This window comes from Notamacropus eugenii, chromosome 7 (assembly GCF_028372415.1).
Source record: "Notamacropus eugenii isolate mMacEug1 chromosome 7, mMacEug1.pri_v2, whole genome shotgun sequence".
Taxonomy (NCBI): Eukaryota; Metazoa; Chordata; class Mammalia; order Diprotodontia; family Macropodidae; genus Notamacropus; species Notamacropus eugenii.
In genome coordinates, this window is record NC_092878.1 from 32,756,059 (window position 1) to 32,772,291 (window position 16,233).

The window sequence follows — 16,233 nt, forward strand, 5'->3', positions numbered from 1 at the left end:
TTTTTTTCTTCTTCCTCCTCCTTCCTTTCTTTCAGTTGTGGACAGCTATTCAGAGAGCCCCTTAGCAGCCAGTGATGTCATGGCTGAAAGTTCTGTGGGGTCCAACGATGTTACTGATGAAAGTGAAAAAGGGGATTCCAGAGCTGTCCCAGAAGTGGATGAAAAATTGAGTCTGAAAATGAAACTGGTGAGCCCTGAGACTGAGGCGAGTGAAGAGTCCTTGCAATTTAGTTTGGAAAGGAAGTTATCTTTTTATGCATATCTGGGTAAGCTATGAAAAGTTTCTGGCCCCTTTGGTATTTTGTATTATTGACCCAATTAAGCAATAATCTTGGCTATTCTTAGCACTCCCTCTTTCTTTTTAAATTTTTTCTCAGTTTTATTGATGCTTTTTGTTTTTAATATCATAATCTTCTCTTAGTACATCCTTCTCCTTTCCCTCTGAATTTGCCTTAGAACAAAAATTAAAAACAATTTTTTAAAGTTCAGCAAAACTAACCAGCACACTGATGATCTCTAACAGTATAAGGATATATCATGCAAACTCCCTTTTTTTCCTAAGCAGTGTTAACAGTAGAAAGATTAGCTAGTGTGAATTTTGGGGAGAGGTGACTTTGTGTTGGGATGAATTTCCTCATTATTGAAGCACTGGGAATGCTGTCTATAATGGTTGCATTTTCATACTTTGATTTGGGTCATTAAGTAATAGTATACTAGAAGTACTAAATATTCTTGATTATTCAATCAAAAACTCCCTAGTTATTTGATAGTGAACCTGGTATGATGGAATGTGAATAAACTAGAGCCATAATGCCCTTGTGGGATGATATGGGAACATCATAAAATTAGCATGGCATCTTTCAAGGAGAAAAGACAGTATTTTCGTTTGAGACCACAAGGGAATTGAATGAGCTGAGTGGAGTTCTAGGTCAAGAGTGAATCAGTATGGGACACATGAGGACTGAGGAATTATAGTGAGATAGAACAATTTAGGATCACTTAGTATGAGACTATAGACAGTATGAGAATAGATAGTTTGCTGCTCATTTACCTTGTCTTACTCTTTTTGTATAGTTTCTTTTCCTTTGTTAGGATTTTTTTTAAAACTAGAAAGTATTTTCTGATTGGGATGTATGGAGATGTGGGTCCTAGGGCAAGTAGGCATTGAAGATGGGTACCAGGATAGAGTGGCATTGGCAGAAGGAGAATATTAGGTTGTTAGGGATTAGATGTGGCAAATCTCTGAACCCAAGAAGCCATATCAACCCTGTACTTTCAAAAGTCATAGGATCATAGAATTTAATAGTACCTTGGGTTAAATAATTTGCAACACAGGTAGTTAGTAGCAAAGTTGGAACTTGAACCCAGGCCCTCTGCCCCTAAACCTAGTGCTCTTTCTTGTTTGTTTTACACTGGATCAAAGGGTATACACAGTTTTTATCTTTTGGATATATTTTTCAAATTATTTTCCAGATTGACTTGACAACTTCCCAGTTCCACCAGCAGTGCATTAATTAACGTGCCTGTTCTCCCGTGGCCCTTCCAGCAATTTTCCTTTTCCGTTTTTGGTTCTCTCTGCCCGTCTGAAGGGTGTGGAATAGAGCTTCCGAGCTGTTTTCACTTGCGTTTTTCTTACGCTTAGAGATTTCAGGTGATTGTTGGTAGCCTAGAGTTCTTTATTTGCAGACCTCTTATTCATAGTATTTGACCATTTATTTACTGGAAGATGAGTCTTATTTTCTGTTTGTACCGATTTTCTCTGTAGTTTAGATGTCAGCACCTCATCAGAGATATTTGCTGCAGAGATTTTTTCCCGCAAATAGTTATTTGTTCTGATTCTGCCTGCATTGCTTTTGTTTGTTCAAAAGCCCTTTCAATTTTATACAATAACACCTCTCTCTTTTACTTTGTAATATTTCTATCCCATGTTTGGTCAAAAACTTCCCTCCCTTCCAATTGTGAAAATGCCTTATCACTTCCTTCTCTGATGTGTTTAATATAACCTTTTCTGTGTTGGTTCTGCACCCATTTTGAGCACATTATGGAACATGGCTTGAAATCTTCAAATTCTCTCAGATTGCTTTCCATTTTTTCTAATAGTTGTAGAATATCGAGTCCTTAACCGAGTTAGCAGATGTGTTTATCGAACATGGTACTAATTACAGTGTTCAGTTTCTTCTGGATTCTAGTGCTGTTTCCACGGTATTGGGTCCTTGTAGGCACATGCCTTGAGTTGGGGATCTGTTTACCAGGGAAGTTTATAGACTTGAAAGGCAAAAGTTTTGAGGCCAAAGAAAAGGCTCTTGGTCACTCATTCCAGTTAACAGATTGGAATTGTACTGCAGTTCGTTGAAATCCAAGCCTAGGGCTGGAACCAGGGGCAAAATGATGCTCCAGGAGAGTAGATTTAGAGTCAAAGGACTTAGGCTTGAGTCCTGGCTCTGCTGCCTTCTACTCTAACGGTAAAATGAGGGAGTGAGACTAAGATAATCCCTAAGGTTCCTTCCTGCTCTTACTCTGTGCTCCCTTACATCATACAATAAAGAGGCTCCCTCAAGGAGCTCACAGTCTAATAGGGGAGACAGCCTGCAAACAGATGCAATATACCGGATAAACAGGAGAGAACAGAGGGAAGGCACTGCAATGGAGAAGGGTTAGGGAAGGACGTGGAGCTTTCTGCCTTTTGTTTCTACTGTCAGAGATCATAGTCACTGGAACACAAGTAAAGTCAGTCTCCATGAATGTTTGTATCTCATTTATAAACGATGAAAATAATAAAACTCATAGTTGGTAAGTAATCTTCCCTATTACTCCTCAGATTTTTCAGCTGAACTTGGATTATCCAAACCACTTTTCAAGTTGCTCACTCTTCTTCTTTTAAAAAAAAATTGTTTTTTACAAAAAGTTTTAATTTACGGAATAAAACAAGCATTTTCATAACACAGTACGGTAAAAAGAGGTGATTGTACAACTTGTTATTCCCTTTAAATATATATTGAAGTTATCATAATTGTTTTTCCTTTTTTCTTCCCTCCACTTTCCCCTTCCTCCCCTCCTCCTCCCAGAGATGGCTGCCATTAGACACAAATATGTATATAAACATAAAATCATTCTATATATACTTCTGTTTGTTAGTTCTTTCTCTGGATGCATGTGTCCTTTGTAGTGAATTTGGATATTTATAATAGTTAAAGTAACTTACTCAAAGTTGTTCTTAAAACTGTTGCTGTTACTGTATACAGCATTCTCTTGGATCTGCTCATTTCGCTCCTCCTTATCTCGTACAAGTCTTTCCCTGTTTTTCTCAGATGACCGAGCTAGTTATTTGTCATAGCTTAGTAGTATTCTATCCAAATCATATACCGTAACTACATTTTCCAGTTGTTTACCACCACAAAAGAGCTGCTATAAATATTTTAGAACATAGAGGTTCTTTTCCTCTTTCCCAGTCGTCTTTGGAAGTAGACTTAGTGGTGATATTGCTGGGTCAAAGGGTAGGCAGTTTAATAACTGTCTGTGCACAATTCCAGATTGCTCCCCGCAATGGTTAGATCAGTTCACAATTCCACCAATAATGACTTAGTGTCCCAATTTTTCTATCTCCTCTCCAACATTTGCTGCCTTCCCTTTCATTCATTTTAGCCAATGTGATAGGTATGAAATGATATTTCAAGGTCATTTTAATTTGCGTGTCTCTAATCAATAATGATTTAGAGCATTTTTCATATGACTAAGTTGTTTTATTGTTCTTAGGGACTCCAGTTTCTATGTGGATGATTTTTATGGTATCATGACTACCATCTCAGGGAGAGGCAGAATGCGGAATAGCTAGGTCATTGAACTTGGAGTCAGGAATTCAGGAAGACCTGTATCTGAATCCTACCCCAGACACTAGTTGAGTGAACTTAGCCATGTCAGGCAATCTTTCTGAGCCTCACCTTCCTCATCTCTGCTGCTTAGTTTTGATGATAATATTTGAGAAGTTAATATTTGTGAAGTGCTTTTCAGACTTTAAAACATTATACAAAGGTGAAATATTATTTTAATTACTCAATTTATCTTTATTTAGATCTGAGGTTCTTAACCTGTTTGTGTCATGGATCCTTTGCACAGTCTAGTAAAGCTTATGAACACCTGAAAATAATATTTTAAAATGCACAGAATAAAATATGTAAATTACAAAGGAAACCAATTATATTGAAATACAATGATTTATATTTGAAGCCAAATTAAAATTTAAAAATATTTAACTTTGAAAAGGTAGATATTAAAAAAATGAACAAACCCCAGGTTAAGGGACCCCTGATTTAGAGATATGTAGGTGACAGTTTTAGAACCTGCAGCTAAGTAATTTCATATAATATTTTTGGTTATGTCCACTTAGTTCACAACAGTGAGGATATGGATTGTTAGGAATGGGGAATGCTTGTATTGTTAAATCATAGTTAATGATTTTTTCCTTCTGTTCCTATTCTTTATTCCTATTTCTTCCTACTGCTGAGTGGGGGAAGAAAGAGTAGAAGAATAAGGAGGTTTTTAGGTATGATACTAACTGGATTATTTCTCTATTTTTCTCCCTTCCCTCCTTGCCTGTGTTTTTGTTCAGAGCCTATAAGTGGTGAAAAGAAAAATGGATCCACTGCTGTTGCTGAGTCTGTTGCCAGGTAACCAGAGCTTGTTGCTATGCAGAGCAGTCTCATACAGAGCCACTGGTAATGAAGGAAAAGATGATTTATCGATAGTAGAAAAAAATTAAAATGAAACCTAGAAGAAAGGATTTGTAGGAGGAAAGATTGAATGTCACAGTTTTTTTCATTAATACTCTTATAAGACCAGTGTTTTGTCTGCTAATTCTTGACTAAAATGTTGACAAAAACAATTTTTAAAAATTTGCTCCAGTAATCATATTAGAATACTCATCCTGAGCCTCTTTAGCCTTGGTGGGGCTCTAATGTGTGGCAGGAGACAGCTGGGTGGTCTTCTAGAGGGTCTTATGGGCTTTGTCCCTTATGGCTTTCAGCTGGTAGCCATTATATAAGATTGAAGCAGCTAGGTGGTGCAGTGGATAGAGCACCAGTGCAGGAGTCAGGAGGACCTGAGTTCAAATCTCACCTCAGACACTGGACACTCACTAGCTGTGTGACCTTGACCAATTGCCTCATCCTGGGTCATCTCCAGTCATCCTGATGAATATCTGGTCACTGGATTCAGATGGCTCTGGAGGAGAAGTGAGGCTGGTGACCTGCACAGGCCTCCCTCGCTCAAAACAAAGTCCAGTACAAGTCATGTCATTATCTCTCTGATGGCGTGGTCTTCTTTGGCAACGAAGGACGAACACACATTATATGAGATCATTTCTAGTGAGTGTCCCAAACTAACTGCAGTTTGGTGGTGTATCGTTCTTGATCTTGTTATTGTTGGCTCTTAGAGAAGATCGTTGGAGTTAGTGTCCCAGACTGATAGCTGTGTTGTGCTGGGTTGTGGTTGTGGTGGTGGTGGTGGTGGTGGTGGAGCGTCGTGTGGTCTTGGCTCTTTCTTGCTATGATGCCTTGAGGGTGACAGTATCTTTAGATTCCAGCCTGTGTAGTAGAGCTTTGCCATCTGGTGGCTATCGGAGGGTATAAAAGTCTCATCTGCTACTGACTATAATACTACTGAACATTAAATTCCAGTAGCACTGCTTAAAGCATGACAGAGCAAGTTCTTTGATACAATCCTGTTCCTACCTCTTGTTTACTACATATTCTGGAAAAAAGAATTTCATCACTCTGGACTTAATATCTCTTCCTGTAAAATGAACTTAATGTTTCTGGGTGTGGTTTATATGTTACTTTAGAATTTTCTGCTAAATACCCTTTATAAATCTATAGTCTTACAGTGGAGAAAAAAACATTTGTTTTACTCTGTAGTTGTGGTATTGTATTCCAGATGTCGCTTATTGTTGGTCTGCATGTACAATTTAATTTATTTCTAAAGTTAGAGAAAACCTTAGAGTGTGGGACAGAGAGCAAGGGTGGGAGTGTAACAAAGGAAGAGATTGGAATGAAAGGAAGTGGTTGTTAATATGCGTTATTGGTGATGGTATTAGTATATGTTTATCTTGTTATAAAAGCATACCCAAACAGATGAAAATCTTGATCTGTAGGAAAAACTAGATTGTGGGATATGGTTTCTTTACAAATAGATTGAACACAGGAGTACTTGAGCTTCTTTTTTTGTTTCTGTGTTTCTGTACACAGTAGCTCTCATAAGGTTATGTTTAGAAGAAGGATCATTCTGTCTTCTGCCTACACAAGAAGAAGTGTTGCTATTTTCGTCCATTTGTAAGATTATATAGTGCCAGTAAGAGCTGAGCACTGCAGTGGGACAGAAATGCTGTTGGATGATAGCATGGGGCTAGGGATTGTGGGATTATGTTATTGTTCCTGATGACTTTCCTCATGCAGATTTTCTTAGGCTGCATTAGGCATATAAGAAAGCTGCATCTTGGGTCAAGGGAAGAATTATGGGAGAAGAAATGTGAAGGAAGGTTATTTACCTGCGGTGCCTGAGAGATATTTCTGTTATGTAGCACAGTGCTTGATACAGTCATCACTTAGTAAAAGCTTGTTGTCTGATTGAAAGTTGTTTATTCTCGCCAAACAAATGTAGACTTATCGCTTTACTCTGTTATCCTTAGTTCTCAGAAGACAGTGTCTGTGTTTAGCCGTGTCTGTGAAGTCCGGCAGGATGATGAAGCCAAAGGCCGTGATACCCCATCAGATCTTATCAGGTAAGCATTATTTTCATAATATCTTTGCTCCCATATTAAGTCATAAATTGATTGCTGCCAGAAACTGCTATGTTCTCTCTTTGTGGTTTCCAATTTAGTTTTTCATTTGACTGTGGCATATTTAAGCCAGACTGAATCATGTTTATTTCAAAAATGATCTTTGAAAAAGAAAGGGCCCTTTCTTTTTCCTGTGGCCTTTATATTTACATCTGTTCCCATCTTTTGTTCTGTCTTCTCCAGAAGGTGGCATTCTCAGTCTTCCTCTCTCTATTGAATATTCAACCTCTCCCTATTTTTCCTTACCTCCTGCTTTTCAACATGCTTAAATCTATACCCACATCCTTAAAAAAACTTTCCCTATTCTCTCCCATCCCTCAAGCTTTCATCCTATATTTCTTTTCCCTTTCTCAGTGAAATTCTTTGAAAAAGCTGTCTGTACTTGGTGCCTCGATTTGCTGTCCTCTCACTTTAACTCCTTGAAATCTGACTTTTGACCTCATCACTCACATAAAACTGCTGTCTCTAAAGTTACCAGAAATCTCTTAGTTGCCAGATCTGAAGGTCGTCTCTGTCCTTATCCTTGACCTCTGCTGCACTTGACGTTATTGATCACCCTTTCCTGCTGGATACTGTGTTCTGTATGGGTTTTCATGATACCACACTCTGCTGGTTCTCCTCCCACCTGTCTGACCACTCCTCAGTTTCCTTTCCTGTCTTACCTATGGGGGTTCCCCAAACTTCTGTCCTAGGTCCTTTTTCCTTTTCCTCCTGTACTTTTTCTTTTGGTAACTTCATTAATTCCCATGGGTTTAACTATCATCCATATATAGATGACTGCCAGAACTACATATCCAGACCCAGTCTTTCCCCTGAGTTTCAGTCCCACGTTACCAGTTGTATATTGGACATTTCCGACTGGATATCTCATTGACACCTCAAATTCAGCATGTCCAAAACTGAACTCCCAAACCCATCCCCTTTTTCCAAACTTCCCTCTTTTTTTTTGAAGATACTATCATCTTTTCTGTCTTCTAGGTTTGTAACCTCAACATTATTCTGAACTTTCTTACCTTTATTCGCCTCACATAACCAACCATTTGTCACATCTTGTCAATAACATCCTGGCTTCTGTGGCCCAAGTCTTTCTTTTCTCCATTCCAGTGCGTCCTGTGCACACTGATGCGAAAGTAATTTTTCTTAAGCTCTGATCTGATTGTAATTCCCCTACTTTTTCAGGTGTCTTGCTTCTAAGAGCAAATATAAACCCCTGTTTAGTTTCTTATAATTTGTTTTTAAAATTTATTTATTTTTAGTTTTCTACAATCACTTCCATGAGTCTTAGATTTTTCTCCCCCTCCCTTTCCCCTTCCTTCCCAAGATGCCATGCAATCTTATATGGTTTCTATATATACGTTGTTGTTAAGCAGATTTTTACATTAGTCATGTTGCATAGGGGAATTAAAATGAATGAGAAAACAAAGCAAAACAAAACATAACACAAGAGAAAATATTCTGCTTCGTTCTGCATTCCAATTCTATAATTCTTTTTTGGATGTGGATGGCATTTTGCCTCGAGTCCTTTGGGAATGTTTTAGGTCTTACATTGCTGTGAAGGGCTAAGTCTATCAGAAAAATTCCTCACACGCTGTGGTTTTTACTATATACAAAGTTCTCCCGGTTCTGCTGCTTTCACTCAGTGTCAGTTCATATAAATCTTTCCAGGCCTCTCTGTAGTCTTTCGGTTCATCATTTCTCATAGCACAATAGTATTCCGTTACATTCATACACCACAATTTGTTCAGCCATTCCCCAATTGATGGACATCCCCTTGATTTCCAGTTTTTGGCCACCTCAGAGAGAGCTGCTATAAATATTTTTGTACATGTGGGAATCTTTCCCATTTTTATGATCTCTTTGGGATACAGTCCTAGAAGTGATATTGTTAGGTCAAAGGGTATGCACATTTTTGTAGCCCTTTGGGCATAGTTCCAAACTGCTCTCCAGAATGGTTGGATCAGCTCACAGCTCCACCAACAATGAATTAGTGTTCCAGCTCTCCCACATCTGCTCCACCATTTATCATCTTCCTGTTCTGTCACGTTAGCCAATCTGATAGATGTGATGTGGTATCTCAGAACTGTTTTGATTTGCATTTCTCTGATCAATAGTGATTTAGAGCATTTTTTCATATGACTATAGATAGCTTTAATTTCTTCCTCTGAAGACTGCCTGTTCACGTCCTTTGACCATTTATTAATTGGGGAACCCTATTTAATTTTTAAAGCCCTTTACAGCCTGGTCCCAATCTGTCTTTCCAGCTTCAGTGGACTTCACTCTTCCTTCCTGTACTCTACAGTCCAAATGATATTTCATCCCCCATCTCTGTTCCTTTTTTACATTAGATATTTTTCATACCTGGAATGCATTCTCTTCTCACCTTTGCCTCAGGGAGTCCTTTTTCTATGAGATGCAGCTCGTGCACTCCTTTCTGTATGAAGCTTTTCCTGATCTCCCCAACTACTAATTCTCTCTTTCCCAAATCTTACATTTAATTAATTTTTATATATTTGCTTTTATTCATTTTATATTTATGCTTTGGATACTTATATGTACCAGGTATCCCAAAAGTCTTAGTGCAATTTTGAGCTTTTGTAGCTTGAAACTGCACTAAGCCTTTTGAGATACTCTCCACCGTCTCCTCTTTAGAAGGCAAACTCTTTGCAGGAAGAGTTGTTTTCATCCTTTGTACGGGTGTCCCAACTGTCTCATATAATGAATAGCTTGTAGTGATGCTTAACAAGTGGTTGTTGATTAATGATTTGCTGAGGCAGTGTTCCAAACATTTGTGTAGGTGTAGCACATTGGTATTGTTAACCTTGCTGTCAGAGAGCCAGATTCATTTTGACACAGCTCAGTCTCCATAAACTTTTTTTTAATATTATGAAACTTTTCATTTTTACATGTAGTTGATTTAACTTAACATTATACCTTCAAAGTTCGTGTACAGCAACCAGCACAGTGACACAGCTCTTATGTATCGTCATCCTTTATCTGTTGGCAGTGCACGTGGGAGATCTGCCAAGCCTCTGTCAAGATCTGACAGACACTAACCCCAATTTGGTCTGGTTTGCCAGTATCATTTTATGTAATCACTTCAGTGCATTTACTGTCGGTTGGAGTGGGTCTGAATGTTAGTGAATTGTTTTTATTGATTTTCACTTGAACTTTATTTTCATTGAAAAGGGTGTGTGTATTTGTTTTTTATTTTTTTATTTTTTAATGTTTAACAATCACTGCCATACAATTGAGATTTTATCCCCCCACACCTACCCCCACTACCCCCCTCCCTCCCCACGACTGCATACAATTCTGTATAGGTTCTACATATACTTTCCTATTGAGTATATTTTCACCATAGTCATGCTTTGTAGTCAGACTAAAATAAATGAAAGAAATCATATCACAAATCAAAACATGATACACAAAAACATACACATACACAAACATGATCTGCTACATTCTGCGAATGACTTCCATATTTCTTTCTCTGAGTGTGGAAGGCATTTTGCCTTGAGAACCACCACTGGAATTTTTTTTTTTTAAGAAGTTCTTGCGTTATTACGAAATTCCAAGTCTACCAGAAAAAACTCTCGCACACTGTGGTCGTTGCTGTGCACAAAGTTCTCCTGGTTCTGCTCCTTTCACTCAGCATCAGGTCATATAAGTCCTTCCAGGCCTCTCTGAAGTCTTCTTGTTCATCATTTCTTATGGCACAATAGTACTCCATTACATTCATATTCCATAATTTATTCAGCCATTCCCCAATTGATGGACATCCCCTTGACTTCCAGTTTTTGGCAACTACAAAGAGTGCTGCTATAAATATTTTTGTACATGTGGGACCCTTTCCCATTTTTATGATCTCTTGGGATGCGTGTATTTGTAAAGGAGTTGTACTTGGACAAATTCAATAACTTTTGGCATTTGCTTCATGCCCCTACCCTCCGGAGGGTCTTGTGCTTTCCCAAGAAGGTTAACTCCATAGTTTGAAAAACTGTGACCTATAACTGTATCTGAGAACTTCTGTCCTGATCAGATAGCCAGTGTGTGTTCATCCTTCGTTTCCAAAGAAGACCGTGCTATCAGAGAAATAATGACTTTGTTTTGAGTGAGGGAGGGCTGTGCAGGTCACCAGCCTCACTTTTCCTCTGGAGCCATCTGAGTCCAGTGACCAGATATTCATCAGGATGACTGGAGATGACCCAGGATGAGGCAATTGGGGTTAAGTGACTTGCCCAAGGTCACACAGCTAGTGAGTGTCCAGTTACTGAGGTGAGATTTGAACTCAGGTCCTCCTGACTCCTACACTGGTGCTCTATCCACTGCACCACCTAGCTGCTTCAATCTTATATAATGGCTACCAGCTGAAAGCCATAAGGGACAAAGCCCATAACTACCCTTTAGAAGACCACCCAGCTGTCTCCTGCCACACATTAGAGCCCCACCAAGGTTAAAGAGACTCAGGATAATAAAGCTTAATCTACTCTCAGGTAAAATCCAAATCCTTTGCCTGTCGTTATTCTGTCTGACCTGTGAAGTCTTATCTTGCTAGCTGTCATAGATGGCCATTATCCATCCTTTTACCTACCTTGCCTGCTAACCCCTATAAATAGACTCTTTTATTTCTTTGAAGTTGCTTTTCTGTCTTTTTAAAATTAAATTTATTTTTTTGATTCAGCAAAAATCCACGTCCTGCCTGTTTCCCCTCTCCTTCTTCCCCCATTCCTCTTGAGAATGAAATTAACATCCCCCTTAAAAATGAGCTGCAGAACGAGATAAACAAAGCAGATGAATTAGGCACGGCCCGCAGAAGGGGAGAACACGGGTGTGTTTCCTCGCGCACTTGGAGCCTTTCGCCTGTTCACCCTTCACTGCTTGTGTTTCATTGTTAGTTCTCTGGAGTCGTGGCTGGTCATTGCATTGATCTGAATCCGTAAGTCTGTCAGAGTTGTTTGTCCGTATGGTAATGTTTTCATTGTATAAGTTGTTCGGGTCTTGTTTTCTTTACATCATTTTATACAAGTCTTCATTCGTTTTTTAAAGTTTTGAGTTTCAAGTTCTCTGCCTCTCTCCCTCTCCACCCCCTTCATTGAGGAGGCAAGCGATTTGATAATGGTTATGCGTGAACAGTCATGCAAAGCATGTTTCCATATTAGTGTATCATACTAGAAAACAAGAAAATTCATGCTGGAAATAAGCATGCTTCGGTCTGCATTCAGACTCCATCAGTTTTTTCTCTGGAGATGGATAGCATTTTTCATCATAAATCATTAGGAATTGTCATTGTCCTGCTGAGAATAGCTACGTCATACCAGCTGATCATCGTACAACGTTGCTGTTACTGTGGACAATGTTCTCCTGGTTCTGTTCAATATACTTTGCATCAGAAGGGATACACTGAAGAAGGGTCAAGAGCTAAAATTATAAGAGGAAGTGTAATAGGACCAAATACCACGTCTTACTCTCAGCTTCTTAGGTCCAAGATGGAGGAGACATGGCTAGATACCAGTTCATCAAAAAAATATCTAGGAGTCTTACTCTTAATCAGTATTCTTAGATATTTAAATAGACCTGTGATGTCATCAGTTTGGGAGTTCCTTCACTTCATATCTCAACCTATTCATGTTTGCCTATTTTTATCCAAGTCCTCCTAGAAGTTCACCATAGGAGTTCTATCCCACATTCTGGAGGCATTCTTCCCTTGGTCCCTACATCTTGAGGATTCCAATGGAGCAGTCTGGCTCTCTATGTGTCATCCCTCATTTTTCCCACTTCGTAAGAGGATTCAAAAAACTACAGTATGATTCAGCAGTGTGACATAAAAGCCATGAAAATTAATGGAGTCTTAGACTTCATTAAAAGAGATGCCATTTCTAAAAGTAAGGAGTTAGAGTCCTGTTGTCCTCTCTTCTGGTCATCAGCCTACATTTAGAAATAATGTGTTCAAATATGAGTGTCATGTTTTTGGAAGGATGTTGGTAAACTGAGAAATATTTTTAGCATACTGGATAGTGAACTAGCCTTGAAACCAGGAATAACAGGGTTTAAGACCACCTCTGTGGACCCTGGGCAAATCACTCTTTTAATGCTCTAGACCATTTTGTGAAGACTGTAAATCACGGAAAAGATGCAGATTTATGTAGTTCAAAGCATTTTCCTTTCCTGGCAGTTGCCTGAACTAGTGAAACCATAGAAACAGTCCCTACCCCTATTAATAAACTTATGGGCACCATATCAGTTGAGGGGACTGAGGATGTTTACCTTGGAAAAGAGGAGACTCACGGAGGACATGATAAGTGTCTTCGAATATTTGAAGCATTTGCACTGTTAAGCTGTATGGGACTTGTTCTATTTAGCCCAGAAAGTAGAACTACCTAGGGACAATGTGTAGATGTTGCTCCCCCCCCCCCCAAAAATGAGATTTAAACTAGAAAATAAAAATTATTTAATAATATGGACTGTCTTCGAACACAGTAGTATGTTTCCTCTTATTAGAGATCATTAAGCAAAAACTGAATGATCATTTGCCAAGTATGTTATAAAGAGAATTATTTTCAGACTTGGGTTGGTCTCCTAAATGATTGCTGAGAAGTGTCTTCCAGCTCAGGTTCTGTGATTCCTTCTGCTCATCCACAACCTATCATTTTGTCAGTTCCTCTCAGTTCTGTGTCTGCATCATCTTGCTTTCCATTCCATCGAAGGTTCTTTGTACCATGGCCCTGCGCTGTTATAACGGCCTCCTTAGCCCTTCCCTACTTACCTCCTTTAGCCCGGTGATAGCAGATCCAAGGCATGGTTCTAATTGTCATTCCTCTGTTCAGAAACCTTTTACAAGAATTAATTATTCATAGAACAAGTCATAGACTTCGTATTAAAGCATTAGAGGTCCTTGACTTTTTATTCCCAACCTATCACTATTGTCTTATTGAACCCTGTATTGCAATCAAGCTGGCCTAATTGAAATTTCTCCCTTTCTCGCATTCCCACCCATCACAGTTTTATCCTTTCTTGGGAGTCTAGTTCACATGCCATCTTTTCTACGAAGTCTTCTTGATCCCCAGCTATAAAAATTTTTCCTTCTACTTTGCTCCTCTAACATTTTGCCTGAAGTTCTCCTTATCACATTTTGTTTTCATTATGATTGTGTACATCCCTTATTTCCCCTACTTGATTTTAAGCGCTCTGCGTTCACAGAAAATAATTTGTTTGTATTTGTATCCTTCATGGGAACTAGCCCAAATGAGGACTTAAATATAGATTTAATTCAATTAGTTATTGTATCCTCTCTCTTATATAGTGCCTTTCTTTGAAAAAGAAGTACCCAGCAACTCAGGTATAAAAAACTTGAAGAATCATGTGAACATTCAACGTCTCATTCTAGGCCATCCTCCCCAGAAAGTAGAGAATTCATTTGGATGCTATATTTTTGATTGTTTGGTTACTGAAACTAGAGCTGCTATGTGAGCATTGAAATGAATATGTTTTCATTGCTTTTAGCTCCTCTAGATTTTTTTTGTTTGTTTTATAGTATCTTCAGAGACGTGTATGTTCTGCATCCTTTGATTTCAAGTAGGAATACTTCCGAGAGTCTTATTCCTCAGAACAGTACATTTGGTTTTGCTGGGATTTGTTTCTTATCCTTCAGAAACATTCTGTCACCCTGCATCTGTCTCTGTCTCTTTAAGTGGTGGCAGGATTACTTGCTTTGAAAAAAACTGTCCATTTTTATAGCATTCAGAGTGTATGTCTAGTTTTTACTAAAAATTCACAAGTATGGAATTTCGCTTTGTCTAATTTTACCACTGGAGAGCTCAGTTTTTGAGCCTGAAAAATGAAATTAACATAGTAGTACTTATCAAAAAGAAATTGCAGTTTGAATCATCATCATTAATAAGCATTTATTAAGCACTGAATATGTACCGGGCACTGTGCTGATCTTTGGGATTATAAAGGACGACAAAAAATACAATTCATGCCTACTAAGAGTTCACATTGTACTGGAAAAGACAATATTAAAACAACTATGTGTGTATAACGTGTATGAATGTATATGCAAAAGTACGTATGTGTGTATCTACGCACACAGTGTAGATGGGAGGGAATGCACTAGAGTGGGTGACAGAGGGAAGGAGAAGGAGACCAGGAAAGTCCTTTTGAAGAAGATGGGGCCTGAGCAGAGACTTAAAGGAGGCCACGTAAACCAGTACACAGAAGTGAGACAGGAGAACATTCTAGGCAAGCAGGAACGCTGTTGAGAAGGCATAGCGTCAAGATTGTGTCATGTCTGAGGAAAAACAAGGAGACCAGTGTCACAGTGTGCTTGAATATGTGAAGAAGGATACATGTATCCTGTAAGTCTAGGAAGGCGCTGGTTAGGCTGTGGAGGGCTTTAAAAACTAGACACCAGATTTTTGTGGCATCTTGTAGGCAGTAATAGGGAGCCACTAGAAAATATTAAGTAGGAAACTGATGTAGTCAGTTTTGTCCTTTAGAAAGATCAGCTGAGTGGAGGATAGACTGGAAGGGGAGAAACTTGTGCTAGGGTTACTGACAGTGGCTTTTGCAAGAGTGTGAGGTAATGACTTGAATACGTGTCAGTCAGTAAGTACCAAGTGCCTTTTTACGTACCAAGCACTGTGCTAATCGCTGGGAATATACAAAAAGGCAAAAGAAAGTCTGTGCCCTCGAGGCCCTTACAATGTAATGTAAACAGCAAGCAGACAGATACGTACAAGGAAGCTGTGTGTTTGTCCTTCGTTGTGAAGAAGACCATGCCATCAGAGAAATAATGACATGACTTGCACTTGACTTTGTTTTGAGTGAGGGAGGGCTGTGCAGGTCACCAGCCTCACTTCTCCAGAGCTGTCTGAATCCAGTGACCAGATATTCATCAGAATGACTGGAGATGACCCAGTATGAGGCAATTGGGGTTAAGTGACTTGGCCAAGGTCACACAGCTAGTGAGTGTCCAGTGTCTGAGGTGAGATTTGAACTCAGGTCCTCCTGACTCCTGCACTGGTGCTCTATCCACTGCACCACCCGGCTGCCCCCTTACAAGCAAGCTGTATGCAGGATAAAAAGGGCATCAGAGAGGGAAGGCATTAGAATGAGAGATTCTTTGGAAGATGAGATTTTATTTGAGACTTGAAGGAAGTGAAGGAAACCTTGGGTAGACATGAGAAGGGAGAGCAAAATACCTAGATCTGAGAGATAGGGAATGTCTTGTTTGTGGAACTAGGATTGAAGAATATGTGAACAGAGTGAGGTATGAGACTAGAAAAATGGTGAGTTATGAAGAGCTTTGAATATCCAACAGAGGATTTTGTATTTGATCCTGGGGGTAATAGGGAACCTCCTTGAGGTGGGGGAAGAGGCATGAGGGTGGGAGGGAAAGGGGAGTG

At 39.1% G+C, this 16,233-nt stretch overlaps 1 protein-coding gene across 14 annotated transcripts in view; it reads left to right on the top strand.

Annotated features, from left to right (window-relative positions):
- LOC140513773 (TP53-binding protein 1-like) overlaps positions 1-16,233 on the top strand; it is a 130,270-nt gene that overhangs the window by 74,010 nt on the left and 40,027 nt on the right. For all 14 annotated transcript variants that reach the window (XR_011970340.1, XR_011970338.1, XR_011970339.1 and 11 more), the window contains 3 exons: positions 36-266; positions 4,607-4,664; positions 6,680-6,772. Coding sequence is in view for 9 of the 14 variants with exons in the window: in XM_072623748.1 (XP_072479849.1) it covers positions 36-266; positions 4,607-4,664; positions 6,680-6,772 (382 nt within the window). In the remaining 5 variants the exon portion in view is untranslated. The remainder of the gene's footprint in view (positions 1-35; positions 267-4,606; positions 4,665-6,679; positions 6,773-16,233) is intronic.